Below are 16979 nucleotides of genomic sequence, written 5' to 3' on the forward strand. Positions count from 1 at the left end.
CTAACCCATCATACATCTGGTGAATCCCCATTCTGTTTCATATGAGTGTTGGTTTCATAACGTTATACAGTGCTGACATTATTGACTTTCTGATATCAGCTTCACACTGAATATCACAATGAATGGCTCTCAAAAGTCTCTCTGCACTGCTATAATACTCTGGTCTGTTTGTTCCTGATCCCTGTGTTCAACTCTTTCTGAATAATATCATTAAGCTGTGTTTACACTGCTGCAGCCTGTGTTTACACTTCTACTGAACTAAGACACTTTATATATCCATCTCACATTAATGCTATAGTTAGTGCATTATATCACGTACACTCTGCAAACTGAAAATAAGTACCATTATTAGAAGAACAAAGCCTTCATGACCAGAGTGTACGCTGTCTTAGGAGCATGTAATTAGATTCTCTGCGCTTGCTGAGCTTGTATGGATTTCTTGCAGTCGCACGTTGTGTACTCTGATATTTTATATAAAGCTGAAACTCTATTTTTCCTTTCATGAACATGTTTTATCAGTACCTGAGTATAAAAATGTCCTTTTATGTTGCCGGGTAAAAACATTGAACCCACAAATAATGGATGTTTTTAGATTGAATGATTCCATGATCCTCTCTGAGAAACAATAGAGTGTGACAATCAATATATATTTAGCACTTCCTTAAAGTCTAGTAAACTGCTGTGAACAGTTTCTGTCAGACACACACCTGACACGATGTTTTATGTTCAGTCTTTGTCCTCTTGTTATGCATCCCTTTCTCCCCGTCGGCAAGCTGAAGTGTGACAAACGTATCTGTTTTCTCTCCCCGGTGGATTTTCTCTTAATGCTTCTGCCTGGTCTCTCCCCAAACAGAAACATGGTTGCACATGACTTGCAACTACTTCCTGCCCAGGAATGTACTTTCTCTCAGCATCTGTTGGAAAGCGACACTAGTTAATTAGGAACGTACACTCTGTCGATTGTCACACTCAAGCTGTTTCCTGGCTTTTTTCATCAGAAAAATAGTAGAAGTTCGTACCCAGACTCCATGTTCCTGTTGCCCAGCAATCTATTATGACCCAAAAACTCATCAATAGTAATGATAGAGTTTCTAATGAGTTAAGTGCATTCCTGTCATTTAATCACTGGATGAATAAGAAATGGACGACTTTTACTCAAGAAGTAGAGGGTTAAATTGTGCTCTGGTAAAAAGGCTGTGTGATGTGCTTGAAGGGCAAGCTTATTTAATCTTTATACTGAAGAAAAGGTATCTGTCGATTATCCAGATAAGGTCAGCGGCAAATACAATTTTTATTTTGTCCAAAAGTAACAAAATCCGCCTCTGAGATACTTTCAAGTAACTTATAACACTAATAAATTGTTTGTTTGATTGGTTTGAAAACCCAAAGGGAATTGTGTCCTGCCAAGATGTCAGGCTAGCTCTTTTCCATCTTCATGCTAAGCTAACCAACTGATGGCAGAAGCTAAATATTTACTGCATGGTGGTATAAATCTCATCAACTGAAAAAGTGAATCAGTGTGTTCAACTGCAATTTGATATTATTCATTTAACCAAAACTATCTGCTTTCCTGTATACTGCTAAAGCTACAGTAAATGTACCTCAGTAACTGGGTCAAATTAGCCTTTAGATGTAACTGAAAACTGATTGACTTCACGCTCCTTTTCTCCTTGTCCTTTGCTCTATAGCTGCTTGTGCATGTCGGCTCCTGTGTATAATTGTATGACTTAATAGGACAGTTTTATATTGATGCAATTACCAGTCTGGTTGGAATTGATTAGTGTGATGAGATAACAGTTGACGTGCTTTACAAAGCTGCAACAGATGGTGTAAAGCCTCTAGCTGGAGCTGTGTGGGCGGGCGCATGCATGTAGCAGAGTGGCCTCACATTCACAAAATAAGTCAGCAAACACTGCCTGTCCCTGTTGTTGTCAGTGTGAGGATCCTGGAGCTGCCGATTGATGTATCTGCTTCAGCTTGGCACTGATTTGCTCCACATTACAGCGGACAGATTGTCATAGAATGTGCCTGCACTGACGCCCACGTCCATGTTCCAGTGCCTCTTGTCACTCAAGCTCTGAAATGTACCATGATGAAGGGTGAGTGAAGAGCTTAGCATTCATAGGGATAAGTGGAGCTGAAACTATCAGCGGTGAAAAGACAATTTGTCTCTAATGCTTTCTTTAAACTTTGAGAGCTGAGTTCCCTTATCCAACCTGTCCATCACAACCAATGCCTGTAAACCCCCCCCTTGAATACTGCCTCAGTTGAATGCAAAATGTACACTTAATAAACAACATAGTAGCGTATCCACCCTGATGAGACGCATGTTTTTCTATTCTTTGTTATCTTTGGCCTCTGCCTGTATTCCTCCTGTGCAGTCACAGTGGTCTACCGTGCCGAGCGCTCTTATCCTAATGCCATCCAGCACTCGGCTTTACAAATGAGGCAGTTACCAAGGATACCAATTCGTCTGAAACATCAGACCCGTTAGAGTCCGTGCGATGATCCTCTCCAGTCCTCGACTCCTTGTCGCTCTGCCTCTCCTCTACTTTACTCCCGCCTTCCACTCCTGTGCTTTCATCTCATTTCTCTCTCAGTGAGGAGAAAGACACATCCGAAGCGCTTAAGGGGAAAAAGAGATGAGTGAGCGAGCCGTCGTCTGGAGTAGACAAGGACTTATGTTAAGGAGGGTGTATGCTGGATGGTAATGTGGATACAGAATACAGAGGGACAAAGGGAAAAGCAGACAAAAGGGAAAGTGACAGTAAATTGTGGTTTTTGTTCCGGACACGGTGTGTAAAACAGATTACTGAGTAATTTACATCAGGCTTAAAGCTGTCATTTCCTGATCTTCCATTCTAAGCTTAACATTGCTTTCCTCTTACTATAATAATGCAACATCTGCAATTACATGAAAATTGTAGTTGATGTACTTGCATTAACCAGCATGTGTAATGGAGTCGAGATCACAGCAGAGGCATTATCATAAAGGTCAACACGTGCTGCAGTCGGGGAACCCAGAGTTATTTTCCAGAGAAATACCTCCTGCAATTAAACATGGTTCATTTTTACTGTTACTGGTTGTTGCATAAATCTTCTCGTCACATACCTGATAAAGTATGCAGTTTTAAAGTCCTCTCCATTTAGATATGTGTTTTCAATTTTAATTTCCCTTGGATTTTGGACCTTTATTGTGCAAAATGATAAACTGGATATGGAGTTTGACTATATGATTCTTCTGCTGAAGGAAATAAAGATATCTTGAGTAGATACAAGTACAAATCTAAACATTTAGCAAATTCAAGTTTCAAATTCATATATTCTGGGCTTAATTTCCCCTCAAATGTACCCGATACAGGCCGCATCTGTCTATCGTTTTTCTATTGATCGATTGAAGATACTTTGTAATGACAAAACCGAAGAGCAACCAATCTTCACATTTTAGAAGCTGAAATTGACAATATTTAGAATTCTTTGCATGTCAAAGGATTAGAATTGAGTGATTATTAATATTAGTGCTATCACGGCTAATACATAGCTTATAATTTCATCCACAGGTGTTGAATCCAATGGGTTGGGATGCTTTTGGACTTCCGGCCGAAAATGCAGCCATTGAGCGAGGTCTCGACCCTGAGGAGTGGACTAAGAGGTAGTTGAAATATCTCATCTGTTCTTATGAGCTCTCATTGTTTGAACCTAAACGTTGCTGTTTTCTGGGCCGTCAGTAATATTCTGTCCATGCGGGAGCAGCTGGACAGCCTCGGTCTTTGCTTCAACTGGGATCGGGTGAGTAGGAAGTGAAGTAGAACTGAGCATCAAACAGACTATACAGCTTTCAGATCTGATTTGCTCTCTTGTATGCGTCACACCACCCACTGCTGACATGACTCTGTTGTTTTCCCGACAGGAAGTCACCACTTGCCTTCCAGACTACTACAGGTGGACGCAGTATCTGTTTGTCAAGCTCTTTGAAGCAGGACTGGCGTATCAGAAGGAGGTAGGAATGGTCTGGATCTGGTTTCCTTTTGAAAGGATGATATGATTGGTTTAGGTTTAAGGTTGCTGACTGTTACAGGAATTATTGAGGCAGCTCCCCCATTACTGTTGGAAAAAAAGAGAAATGGAAAAGAGCAGAGCTTGTTAGAAGCTTTTTGATAATGTTTAATGAAATGGGACGACCTTGAAATAAGCCTTTCTCTGTCTTTTAAATCCAGACTACTGCCTAAGCTCTGCTTTTCATTTGAACTGTGTGTGTGTGTGTGTGTGTGTGTGTGTGTGTGTGTGTGTGTGTGTGTGTGTGTGTGTGTGTGTGTGTGTGTGTGTGTGTGTGTGTGTGTGTGTGTGTGTGTGTGTGTGTGTGTGTGTGTGTGTGTGTGTGTGTGTGTGTGTGTGTGTGTGTGTGTGTGTGTGTGTGTGTGTGTGTGTGTGTGTGTGTGTTCTCCAGGCTGTGGTGAACTGGGACCCTGTTGATCAGACCGTGCTGGCTGATGAACAGGTGGATGAAAATGGTCGCTCCTGGAGATCTGGCGCCCTGGTGGAACAGAAGCTGCTCACACAATGGTTCATCAAGACTACAAACTATGCCAAGGTATGGATTTGCAGTGTGTGTGTATGTGTGTGTGTGTGTGTGTGTGTGTGTGTGTGTGTGAGAGCCCTGCATGAGTGTGTGATCTGTGGTGTCTGTATGGCTGGCCGGCAGCTTCATGAAGGCCAAAATGAGCATTGGGACCCTACTGATAATAATCATGGCTGACACTTCAGTAGCAGCAGCTGCAGTCCTGCCTCTCTCGCTCGGCAATCAGACCCCTGGACAGCGTCATTTGTAGATAGAAACCAGCGGAGTCGTGTTAATGCCACCAGGAGGTCTGGCCAGCTGATGAGAAGCCTCCACCTTTTCCGCACAGAACAGGCCTGCTGCAGGACAAAATTAGCCCCCGTGGAGATGCGATATGAGTCACCCACAGGAAAGACGGTTCATGCATTGTAAATGCAGAACATGCATGTGCATTGTTGGAGATGAAAATGTGCGTAGGCTCACAGACACACTGCGCAGAGTGGTTCACTCAGGAGAAAAGTGGGCTTGTTTTATGTGGAAATCTAATTTTTCCAGATCATTGACTTGCAGACAATGGATATTACATCTTAAGTTAAAAAAAAAAAATTGGGAGAGTTGTGTGATGCAATATAAAATAATATTGCTGAATCCAAGGATTATTGTAACTATGAATCAATATATCAATTCTTATTTATTCCTATTAGTCTGGTGAGGGAATTCCCCCCCCCCCTCAAAAATGCTCATTACAATTTTGTAAAACCCAGAGAGACATTTTGAAATCACTGAAATCTTAGAAAAGAAAAGCAGCAGCTACTCACATTTGAGAATCTTAAACCAGAGACTGACACAACTGCTTGGAAAACGACCTGAATATCAACATAGTTGCAGATTATTTGTCGATCAACTAATCATGTCAATTATTTTAGGTAGTTTTGATTCAAACTGTTGCTACGAGAAGTAAAGGCAGAGAAACGTTTAGCATCAGTACGCTTTACGTTTCTGTGAGCTGGTTTTTGTACTGTACTAAAATGATGTTTTAACAACCTGCCTGTGGAATGTGAAACAATCTAAAAGCGGTCTTGCTGCTTTGAAAAATGAATGTCGATAATGGAAAATACTTGTGATTTCTTATAGAACATGTGAAAACACATAGTTGGTCCTCAGAGGGTTTGTTCGTTCCATGCTAATTTAATCATTTTGATTAAAACATCAGTTCGTCTCCCGGTTTAAGCCGGAGCGCCGAAGCCGCCTATGATTGTCCATGTCAGAGGTGTGAGAGGAGGTGGAGGCAGCCCACTGTGACAATGTGTTCCTGCATTTCTAATTTCTCTCTGACGAATAGACAAGTGGGAAGGAAGGAAGAGGAAGGTGTTAAGGAAAAGAAGTGAGAAAGACAGATGGAGCGAGAGGAGGACCGTGTGAAACCTTAGCTTGATGTAATTGGACTGTGATTTCCCGCGTGTACGTTTCTCTGCTCGCCTGTACACGTGTTCCAGTCTGTTAGACAACATTAGCCTCAGACAATATTTACTCAGCACTCATCAGTTTAGCTGTCAGCTAGTTCGACGGTGTACTGAAAGAGTTTCTTCATGACTCTAAATCATATTGTTTGTTCCAGGACATAGTTGACTGCATGTTATTTCTAAGATGGAGCAGGCAGGATGTGAAATGATCACATTGCAGACGCAGAGTTTTCAATTTCATGCATAATCAAACTTGTTGCACTCAGGCACACAGGCTCCTGCCTGCTGCACTGCACTGACGTCTAAATGATTCACAAACTGAGAGCTCAGTGTGTTTCTCAGCTATATTATTATTCAAATATGAGCAGAGGGGTGTTTTGCATCATTTACAGTACATGGTAACTTTGGTAGGTAACATGGGAGTCGCCAGCAGGAAAAAGCGAGATTTTTAAAATGATCAAAATGATTAAAGGATTCCAGTGATCAACTCTTGTCCAAGGAAAGAAGCTACCAGCACTCGGTCCAAGAAGAGTAAAATCTAGCGAGAATTTAGCGGTGCCTTTCTTCGAAGCCTTTTCTCTATATAACACACTACTAGCTTCAACTACAAACAACCGTTTACTTTTGGATTGCTGGTTTGTATCCTTGTATTTCTGCGTAATGTATTATTTTAGTCAGAGCTTGACTTGCTGTCTTTCTCACACCCGCATATACAATCCTCTGTCATTGCTATACAATCCCTTTTCTCACACGCTTTGCTTAGTTGCCATGGAGACTCCTGTCCTTGCTGTTACCCCTGGTTCTGTATACAACTATTTTTTTAAATCCAAGTGAAAAATGTTTACTGCCTCTCACTTTAAAGCCACCATCGATTGTCTGTCATTCCTTTTCTGCTTGGAAAGTCTCTGTTTCTGCTGCGTCTCTCCATCATGCTGACACAGATTCACTGCTGATGTGCGGCCTCTTTTTCTTCCACTCTGGAGTAAATCCATAACCGACACACTCCACAGCCATGCTGATGATGACTATAGCCAGTGTTTATGTGCCTATTGATATTGCTGTGATGAGGTACTGCATGCTGAGTGGCACAGTAAGGGGGGGATTGTGGGTTGTAGATTATGAAAGACTGAAAAGGAAATGGAGAGTTCGAACATCTCGGGCCTGTGCCCAGCTGTGGCTTCGTGGCCCGAGCCTCGTTGATATGCATAGCTTCCTTTAATCATGCAGACTAACTGCTGTGTGTGTGTGTGTGTGTGTGTGTGTGTGTGAGAGAGAGGGTGTGTACACTTTATAGGCGATAGCTTTGTGATATCAAAGAAAGTAGGGCAAGTGGAGGTCAGGATTTTTGAAAATCCCTTTTTGTCTGCATAGTGTGACCTGGTCGGCTCTCCTGCTTTGTCAAAATAAATTGGCCAGGCTTTGGAAGAGGCCACACTGAGTCAATTGCATTATCCTAGGCAGCCACTAACTTGTGAGTAACTAGTCCCCCCCCCCCCCCCTTTTAAAAAAATAGCTATTTTCCACAGTGAATTGGAAAATGATCTCTTTTTTTGTAGTAAACTAGCATCTTTGTTTCCGCTTCCCTCCTGCAGCCGCTGCTGGACGCCCTGGCAGACCTGCCAGAGTGGTACGGTGTCAAAGCCATGCAGGCAAACTGGATTGGAGAGTGCACCGGCTGCTACTTCGATTTCAAACTCAAGGTGAATCTCCTTTCCCTTCCCCCCTTTCCTCAGTTTTTAATTATTCATCATTCTTGTTTCCTTTTCAATCTCTCAACTTTTTTCTACCAAGTGTTTCCTTGTTTCTCCTCATTCCCACCCCTTGTTTTTCATCTCTTGCTCCACGAGCACTGATTGCTTGCTTTGTTTTGGAAACCTGTGTTTATCTATGTATTGTTACCAAAATTAATTTAGGAAAACATCAAAATCTACACTTTGTTTTTCACGGTCATCAGGTTCATTGATCTGCAAGTGGAAATCAACCCAAACAAGTCCGATGTTTAAAAATACAGTGTTATTATCCTCACCTGGAGAAAGATTCAGAAAATTGTTACTTTAGTCAGTCCTTTAATTTCAGAAATTGTATATAGGACAGCTAATAAACTGTGTTTTTGTGTCATTCTTTATGTATATGGGAATGGATTTCTCTTGCGGAATGAATAACTAAAGCTAGAACTAGGGGTTGTTGTGTTTTAATTGACTGGCTGCTTGACTTGTATTAAATCATTTTACACACAGTAACCCTTCACTCCGTATCTCCCCAGGGGGCTGACAACGTGTATTACTGTCTTTTCTACAACATGACTTATAGTAATTAAAATGGATCCCCCTATCCTATGTGTGCCATCTATAAATAATTATAGGAGTAAAGACATTGGAGCTTCATTATTTATCAAGTTACATAACATCTCAGACCCAAGATTCTAGGTAATGGATTAAGGCTCATACCGACAATTTTTCAGATCAATTGTTAATCATTTTCTCTGTACCAAAAAACAAGCTGTTCTCAAGGTATTTCTAGCAAACTTAATTGGTCTAAGCCAACAGACAATGGCCATGCTAGATGCTCTGTGTGGTTGTAGTTCAAGGTTATTAATTATGTTATGTGTTTATTGAGTGATTTATTGCCAAGCTCTCCAAAGACAATATTTAACAAACAAGGGGGCTTTCAGTGCTATGGTATATGCAGTTTGTACTGTAACACAATGCATCTTAAAATGACTTAAAGCTTACCCTGTAATGTGTTTAAAAGGCATCATATATAAGAATAAATGCTTCTCGTCTTCTCCCCCAGGTGAACGGGGAAGACACGGGGGAAACCCTGTCTGCCTACAGCTCCTCTCCAGAGACGGTGTTTGGAGCAGCTTATCTTGCCATCCTGCCCTCCCACAGACTTCTGCACGGTAGCAGCGCAGTCCGCTCGGCCCTGGAGAAATCCTTCCAGCCAGGCAGAGGTGAGCTCCTCCGCACTGACTCTGGTCTGTGATTGGGCTTGTCAAGGATTTCCTGTTTTATGTGGGGGGGGAGTTGAACATTTTCCTTATCAGCAGCATAATTCATCAGTTTGTTAGCGGCTCACTCCTCTATGCTTTGAGCATATGAGAAGTTTGTGATCCTCTTCGTCTTATGTGTGTTCTTAATTGAGCAGTGCCTGATTAACAAAAATGGCTGCTCTTCATCAATCGTCACATAAAGAAGGACATTTTTTTAAAGATGTCTTCTGTATTTGTCTCCCTATATATCCATATCACCATTTTAAATCGTTTTGGGGTAATGTGAATATGTTCATTTAAATATCATGGTATAGACATGGCACACTTTGTTATTTAAGATTCCATTGAGGTTTTTTCTCCGCTTGATGGCGAATGATAATGAGATGCCATGAGAAACAGCGCTGCCTCCCTCACACCTCAATCTGCTCTCCAGACTCCCTTACAGAAGTCACTGCTTGCAACCTTTTTACCGGCCACGAGGTTCCCCTGGTCATCTCACACAAGGAGGCTTTTGATGGCTATCTGGATACCGTGATCGGTGAGTTACTGGTGTTTATCTGGATGGGTGGGTTCAATAATCAACTAATCACCAAATCTGGTAAATAAAAACAGTAATCTATATTTATCCCTGAGCTGATGTTATAGCAAAAGATGCAGCCTCTATGTATCCTTTTGAAAATGTATCCTTTTCTTGTTCGTCTTTTTCATGCAGTATTTTCAAGTTCATAATGATGTTAAACCAGTGGGTGTTTGTCTCACAGAGCGTGGCAGTGGAGCCCAAGAGATTGTAATGATTAGTCCAGCACAACACGCTCACCTCTCTAGAGATTTGTTGATGTGTGTGGGTCCGTGTTTTTTCTGTATTACATGTTTATGCTGCATCTGTGTCTGACAGGTATCCCAGACTGTAGTGAGGAGGATCTTTCTGTGGCCAGAGCTCTGAATCTGAGCTGGAAGACAGTGCTGAAAATTGACAAAGACGGGACACAAACTCTGATCAACTCTGATGAGGTCTGTTGATGGTGACCAGAACACTTATCAAATGCAAATGACTCATAATTATTAAACGATATGTTTTCCAGATAAGTCTATTAAACCTTCTCTCTTTTATGTATGTTATTTAACATTCAGCATTCAAATATCTAAATATATGTATGTAAGAAATATATATGTAATAACATTATTTCAAAAATGTCCAACAATTTTCAAACCTAGAGAAACCCGTAATTTTAATCAATCTCAATCTCATTTGGTCTGCTATAATGGCATCAAATGTCTTTGTTGTTGCATGTCAGAAGCTGGTATAAATTGTCTTTTCATACGGTTTTTATTCACAGTTTTAAAATACACCTTTCAGATTTAGCCGTTGGTAATAATCTCATGAACGACACACATACCTAAAAAAAAAGTAAAACGCTCTATTGTCCTCTTCTTTTTGTAGTTCACAGGACTCACCATGGAAAAAGCCTTTGACTCCATTACCCAGAAGGCCAGAGAGCAAAAGATGGGCGGACACCTCACCAGCTCCAAGCTCAGGGACTGGTTGATATCAAGGCAGCGATACTGGGGCACACCCATCCCTGTGGTGCATTGTGGATCTTGTGGTCCAGTTGCTGTCCCTGAGGAGGAGTTACCTGTTACGTTACCAAAACTGCCGTCCCTCAAAGGAAAGGGCGCTTCACCCTTGGAGGAAGCTCATGACTGGGTGAACTGCAAGTGTCCCAAGTGAGAACACTGACATGTTTTATTGGGAGATTACACACAAAGGGATCTTAATACGTTCCATACAGTCCTATCTTGTGTCATCTTAAGCATAATACATCCTGAGATAAAAATTCTCAGTTTTATTCCTTTTAATTATTCTACAAAAAGGAATATTTGGCAGTTCTGCATTTTTTAAGTAGCTTATTGTGATTGGAAATGATAAAAAAAGACTCCCAATCAGCCCTGATTTAATGTCGTCAATATAGTATTGACTTAAAGCCAATCAATGTTTTTCAATTCTGTAATCACAACTTTGAATATTATTGTTATGCCTACAAGCTTGTGACATTTGTGGCTGAAGGTATTGTGGTTTCGGGTTTTACATCCTTCCATCCCTCTGTCATGATTGTCATATCTCTGTGAATTTCTTCAAATTTGGCACAAACGTCCAGATGGACTGAAGGATGAATAGATAACATTTTGCAGGTCAAATTCACTTACTTCATAGAGCACGGTTTTTGGACAATTTCAAATGAATTGTTTTAGTTTTCCTTGGCAAATCGGCATTATGTGAACTTGTTCGGCAGGGGCTTCAATGTAAAATGTGTTTATATGTTAATCTCCCACACTCCAGCTTTAAATAACCTCAGATTAATAATAACAATTTCAACTCTAACAATTTGCATAGTAAGAAAGCATCCCGCTTAAGTGCTCTTGAGGGTCACTGAGTCACCAACAACTCCAGTAGCACTGTAATCATCGGCGGATAAGTAGCTCTATTCAGCTGCTGGCCGTTGCAGAAATGGAAAACGAAGATGGGTGTTTTGCTGTTTACACGACATTAGCGATTTGGGAAATGATCCTGTCCATTATGGTGTTTGTGGAGTGGGAATTGAATTATGTGTAAACCCTCTCCAGTGAAAAGCCTCTCCTGCGTACTTCCTGTAGTTCTTCAGGAGACCAGCACTGACTAAACGAGCCCGCTGTCAGCACAGGCTGAGAAGATTGACAGCTTCACAAGAACACAGAGCATTGAGAGCGAGCCTGTGATTGTGTGATTAATACTTTTGCTCTGAGTAATGAGCGGCATCTGTGACAGGAGCAGCATGAGAAGATGATGATGATGATGGAGGTTACATAAGCCAGCGGTGCCTCGTGAGAAGCACACACACACACACACACACACACACACACACACACACACACACACACACACACACACACACACACACACACACACACACACACACACACACACACCACAACAACAACCATTTTGTACAGAAGCTTAATTACACATAAACACACACACACACACACACACCTACAAACACCCACATTCAAACACAGCAAGTCACCTGAGTGAATGTGTATGAAAATGTTTGCTGCTCAGCTGGCATCTCCAGAGTCCTTCGCTGACATGGGAATTCCTCTCTGAATGAGACTAATCACCGTCTTGGCACCATGTTGATTAAAACAACGGCCCACTCAGTTGCAGATGGCACAAGTCATCAGATTGTGTTCAGTCACTTCCACAAAACTTCTTGAAATCCTCCCATCAGTGGAGATTGATGGCTATAATCGCCAAGACGTCGTTATCTCCTCTCTTCCCTTCTCCCCTCCGTTGTTAAGTGTCTCTGGAAATTTGTTCTCTTCACTCGTCGACCATGTCCAATTAAAGTTTGAGTGGAACACAGTCGAGCAGGGTGATGAGAAATGGAGTTTTATTTGTCCTTGAGGAAGTCATTTCCTGTGTGTTCGTCTGGTCTCGGTCCCGCTGTAAATTGGCCTGCCAGCTGAATCCCCTTGCTCAACTTATGCTTTGCGAGGAAGGTGTGCATGCAAGTTTGTGTTCCATGATTTTACAGGTAAAGAGGGAAACCGCTTAGCTAGTGCAGCACACACATTTGCAGACACACAGCACATGGAGCAAAGGCCATTTTTCATGGGAAGAGAGGCCTTGTGGAGGGGACAGCTGCCTCTCTTGCCTCATCTGTTTGAGAGCCTTTTGGCTCCTTCTGGCTCATCCTGCAAACACACATTCATTTACACACTTGTGCATACAGGTTGCATTAGATTGACTTACCTTCTGTTGTTGTTGTTGTTGTGCTCTTCTCACGGGTTAGAGAAGGGTGCCGTCTCCAGAGAGAGTACCTCTATGTTGTCTAATCGGATCGGACTGTAGACACTGCCAGCTGCCTGTCAAATGACCACAATCTGTCCTCTCGTTTGGCCAGTCTGCTGTGACAGAGGAGGCAGCAAATCTTACTTCCTTAAGCTGAATTTTTTTTTGACCATTTTTTTCCCGTTTTGTGAAGTTTCTATTTTTATACTCTTTTCTAATGGTTTTTTATACTATCAGATTTTTTATCTTATGAAATAACACCTGGCTTCTTAATATTAACCTTGCTACTCCTTAGCCTTGTTGCTAGGCAACCTTTAGCTCATACCTTATCATCGCTGCCTTATTATAGACCCGTGTGGTCGAAAGGTGTGTGGCTGTGCTAGTGAGTGTGATATCAAAGAAATTGACTTTGAGATGAATGTTTGTGTGACTTAAAATATTCAAGACAACCAGACCAAACAGAGACATCCCATAAGGTCCAGGATACGATACTTGCTCTGTTGCTCAGAGTGAAGCTCAGAGCTTTGCTTCTGTTTATCTTTCTGGGACGCTGATTTCAACTCTACTGAGACTCATTATAAAGTAAAAGGCAGACACTATCACCGTTCCATTAAGTGCTTTTAAATCAGAACTTTGCAAACGTCCTCCCCTCCACTGTGGAAGGGGGGGTGTTGGTTGATTCACATCACGTACCCAAGTGCTGTTTGGCTTGGATAGAAAGGGGTATGGGGTGACATTTCCAACACAAACACATGATCATGTGTTGGGCCTGCCAGTTGAGTCCCTGTTAGCTCAGCCTGTTAGTCAGGGCACAGGAACAGAGCTCCGCTGCCAGCCTGGCTTCAGCTGTGCTCCTCTACAGGGACATGACCCCCAAATGTAGATGGAGCCAGCTTTACACACACAAATAGATCACATACTCTGCCATTTCACTTAGCATACAAACAGAGATCGTTCATTTGTTCGCATTCTAATTAGCAGCCCTAATATTGATTTTTGTGCCGCCTCGAACAATCGTCTTTGTCTCCTCTGACAGATGTAAGGGCCCAGCGAGGAGGGAGACTGACACCATGGACACGTTCGTGGACTCGGCCTGGTATTACTTTAGATACACAGACCCTCATAACACAGACAGGTATGTACATCCTACTCCTGAAACTTTACTTCTTGTTTTTTTTTTTTACAGTTTTTGAAGCCATAATAACGCAAGATGTATATCTTTCCCGTTGCATCTGTTTTCTCACACTGTGACAGATTGTAGCGCAAATTGCACACGTCTTATTTACACTGTCTTTGTTCGACACAAAGGAGAAAAAGCTGTTTCTCCAGCAGTGGGTGGATAGTGAGCATGTCTGCCTGTTTTTAGATATTTAAAAAATATATATATTTGTAATATCTGCTGTTTCTACACTAACTTGATTTTCTCTCTTGCCTCATACACACACATTGCACTTCCAAATACACACTTTGGTCTATATACACCATTGAAAAGTACTCAAACACATAATTATGCTCAGGGTAAGCTCACCCACTCTCTCCCACACACACATGCACACGCACACACGCACGCCTGTAACTTGCATTCCCTGCCAATAGAGATTATGGAGCTATGGATGTCACCTGCTGGGATAGCAGCGATACCCTGAGCTCAACAAAAGAGATTAATTTCCCAGTGCCCTGACCTAGCTGTAAAGCTGCTTTAAAAGTGATGGGGACTGCTCTCCCCATCACTTTTCTTAGTGGGAAAGATTATGGCACAACAGAAAAAGCAATTACAGTATTTGTGCATTTCAGTTAGCCTGCTGAGCCTTATGTGCACAAGGGGGAACGATAATATAGGAAGCAGGAGATGTTGAAAGTAGCAAGTAAGAGGAAGGAAATAGGGAGAGGGTGTAATATGGAAGTGTGTGTGTGCTTGTGTGGTATGTATAAGAGTTCCCTGGGCTGATGCCAACAACCGGGTTAAATTATTTGCAGTGATGCGAGCTCATAACTTTTTTCCCTGGTTCAATTATCCGGAAACAGCATCAGCCTGGAGAGGGAGTGAGGCAGGGAAGAGTGGAGGAGAGTAATGAATAGTGTGAAAGGTGACACACAGAGATAGCAGTCTGCCCTAAAAAGTATCATTAGGTGGAATCCCTGACTCCGCTGACGTCAGACTAACCACATGCTGCTCCAAATCTGAAAGAAACCCAGCAGTCTCAGTTCAGCACTACAAATACTAAACACTTTTTACGTGAGAAGCTGTGTTTAGAGGAACGCTTCACAGCCAAATCGCAAATACATATTACTTGACCAGGTTTTTTTTTGTATGTGTGTGTGATTGTAAGCTAAGAGAGGAAGCTTCAGGAGGCCCCTGCTCGCTTCATCCCTGGATCAGTTTCAGCCTGCCCCCTAGAGGAAGTGTGTGTATGTGTATGAAGCACAGAACAAAATGTTGCAATTTTTTTTTTCCGTATTATTCGTATTAACAATAATCTTCATTTAGATAATTGCCCGCTAGTAAAAAATGAACAACATACATAGAGGCTTACATTGTGAAATCTATTTTAAAGATTTCAATAACATGGTAAGAGAAATACAATTCCAGAAAATGAAATGCAATAAAATGCACCACAATAGAATAACACATTTAAAAAAACTTATTTTAACAAATAAAGCATTCAACTTTTTAAAGGATCTTTCTTACAGATTTGTACCATTCAGACTTCTTCTCAGATTAATGCTGGAAATAAAACATCTACACCTCTTCACTGAAGGGTAGACAATAAAAAAACAGTTCACAATTTAATAAACAATTTAACACGAATGTACTCAAAATAATAATATGATTAGATTTAAGAAAATAAACATCAAATCTATAAGAACAGTTATAGAAGTACAATGATATTAAAACTAGATTATAAAAACAGATTCAAATGATAAACCTTTAATACAAAAAAGTAAGTGGGTAAAATGGTATAAAAAGATCTGTTAACCATTCCTAATCAAAAGCCTAGATTTCCTCAGATCCTCAGCCTGTTTCCGCGGCTCGGAGCATAATAACTGTACAACTGTAAAAACTAAATAACATCATAATTTCAATAATAATAAAAACTAAAATGCTTTTGATCTGATGTTATACAGCGGGCATATATTTATTTAATTCTCTTTTACAGTGCAACAGGGCATCATGCCAGATTAATACGATTACTATGTAGTTGGAGTAGCGGGCATACAGTGAAAGTCAATGTGGATCAATTAGATAAGAGAAAACAACTTCTCCATAAACTTTATCAACAGAGAAGCTAAAGAGGAATCAAAGATTTCCAACAGCAAGATTTCATTTCAAAGCTTTTTCTTCAGAATAAATACTTTCAGAGAAACCTTCTTCTTCAAACTTGCTCTTCCTCTCCAGGCCTTTTGAGCGGCAACTGGTGGATCACTGGCTTCCAGTGGACGTTTACATCGGAGGGAAAGAGCACGCTGTCATGCATTTATACTACGCTCGCTTCCTCTGTCACTTCTGCAAGGATCAGGGTCTTGTCGACCACAGGTACAGAACCCAGTGTTTTAGCCGCTTTTTCTGTGCACGTACATTTGTGAGGTAATTAACCCGCATCTGTTTCTTTCAGGGAGCCTTTTCGGAAGCTGTTGGTCCAGGGTCTGATCAAGGGCCAGACTTTCAAAGAGGCGGAGAGCGGCCGGTACCTGAAGAGAGAGGAGATAGACTTCACAGGTACACACTGTGAGAATCTGAAGGATGTTTGTCAGTGTGACACATTTATAACGGAGGAGAGGGTTTCCCTTCACGTGGCTCTTCCAGATCAAAATAACGAGTTGTGACAACCTTTTCTTCTTTTATCAAAGTATCATCCGATTTAAGCTGCTCATAGAAACCTCTCTCTTTTTATATAGATTTTCCTCACTAGCTACTCAAGAAATCCTTTTGAAGAGCGTGAGACCTAAGATGTCTCTTACAATTTGCTTTATGCTCTCTATTGCTTCCCGGTATTATGTACTCAATTTGTTTAGGCCTTACAGACCTTTTCTTTTTAATGTGTTTTACGAAAAGGCATCAAACAAGAGCCAGTGGGAAAGAATAAACTACCTTGAAAAAAGGCATCAGAGCAAATGCAAAAGTAAAAAAATGAAAAA

The 16979-nt window shown here is 41.3% G+C and overlaps 1 protein-coding gene across 3 annotated transcripts in view; it reads left to right on the plus strand.

Annotated features, from left to right (window-relative positions):
- lars2 (leucyl-tRNA synthetase 2, mitochondrial) overlaps positions 1-16979 on the plus strand; it is a 32334-nt gene that overhangs the window by 6313 nt on the left and 9042 nt on the right. For 2 of the 3 annotated variants that reach the window (XM_063880176.1, XM_063880177.1), the window contains 12 exons: positions 3561-3652; positions 3729-3789; positions 3911-4000; positions 4448-4591; positions 7614-7721; positions 8815-8974; positions 9447-9551; positions 9909-10024; positions 10455-10738; positions 13879-13977; positions 16240-16377; positions 16457-16560. In XM_063880176.1, the coding sequence (XP_063736246.1) occupies positions 3561-3652; positions 3729-3789; positions 3911-4000; positions 4448-4591; positions 7614-7721; positions 8815-8974; positions 9447-9551; positions 9909-10024; positions 10455-10738; positions 13879-13977; positions 16240-16377; positions 16457-16560 (1501 nt within the window). Of the gene's footprint in view, positions 1-1971; positions 2100-3560; positions 3653-3728; positions 3790-3910; positions 4001-4447; positions 4592-7613; positions 7722-8814; positions 8975-9446; positions 9552-9908; positions 10025-10454; positions 10739-13878; positions 13978-16239; positions 16378-16456; positions 16561-16979 lie in introns of those variants that run through there. The other variant, XM_063880178.1, reaches the window with a different exon arrangement.

This window comes from Eleginops maclovinus, chromosome 3 (assembly GCF_036324505.1).
Source record: "Eleginops maclovinus isolate JMC-PN-2008 ecotype Puerto Natales chromosome 3, JC_Emac_rtc_rv5, whole genome shotgun sequence".
Classification (NCBI taxonomy): Eukaryota; Metazoa; Chordata; class Actinopteri; order Perciformes; family Eleginopidae; genus Eleginops; species Eleginops maclovinus.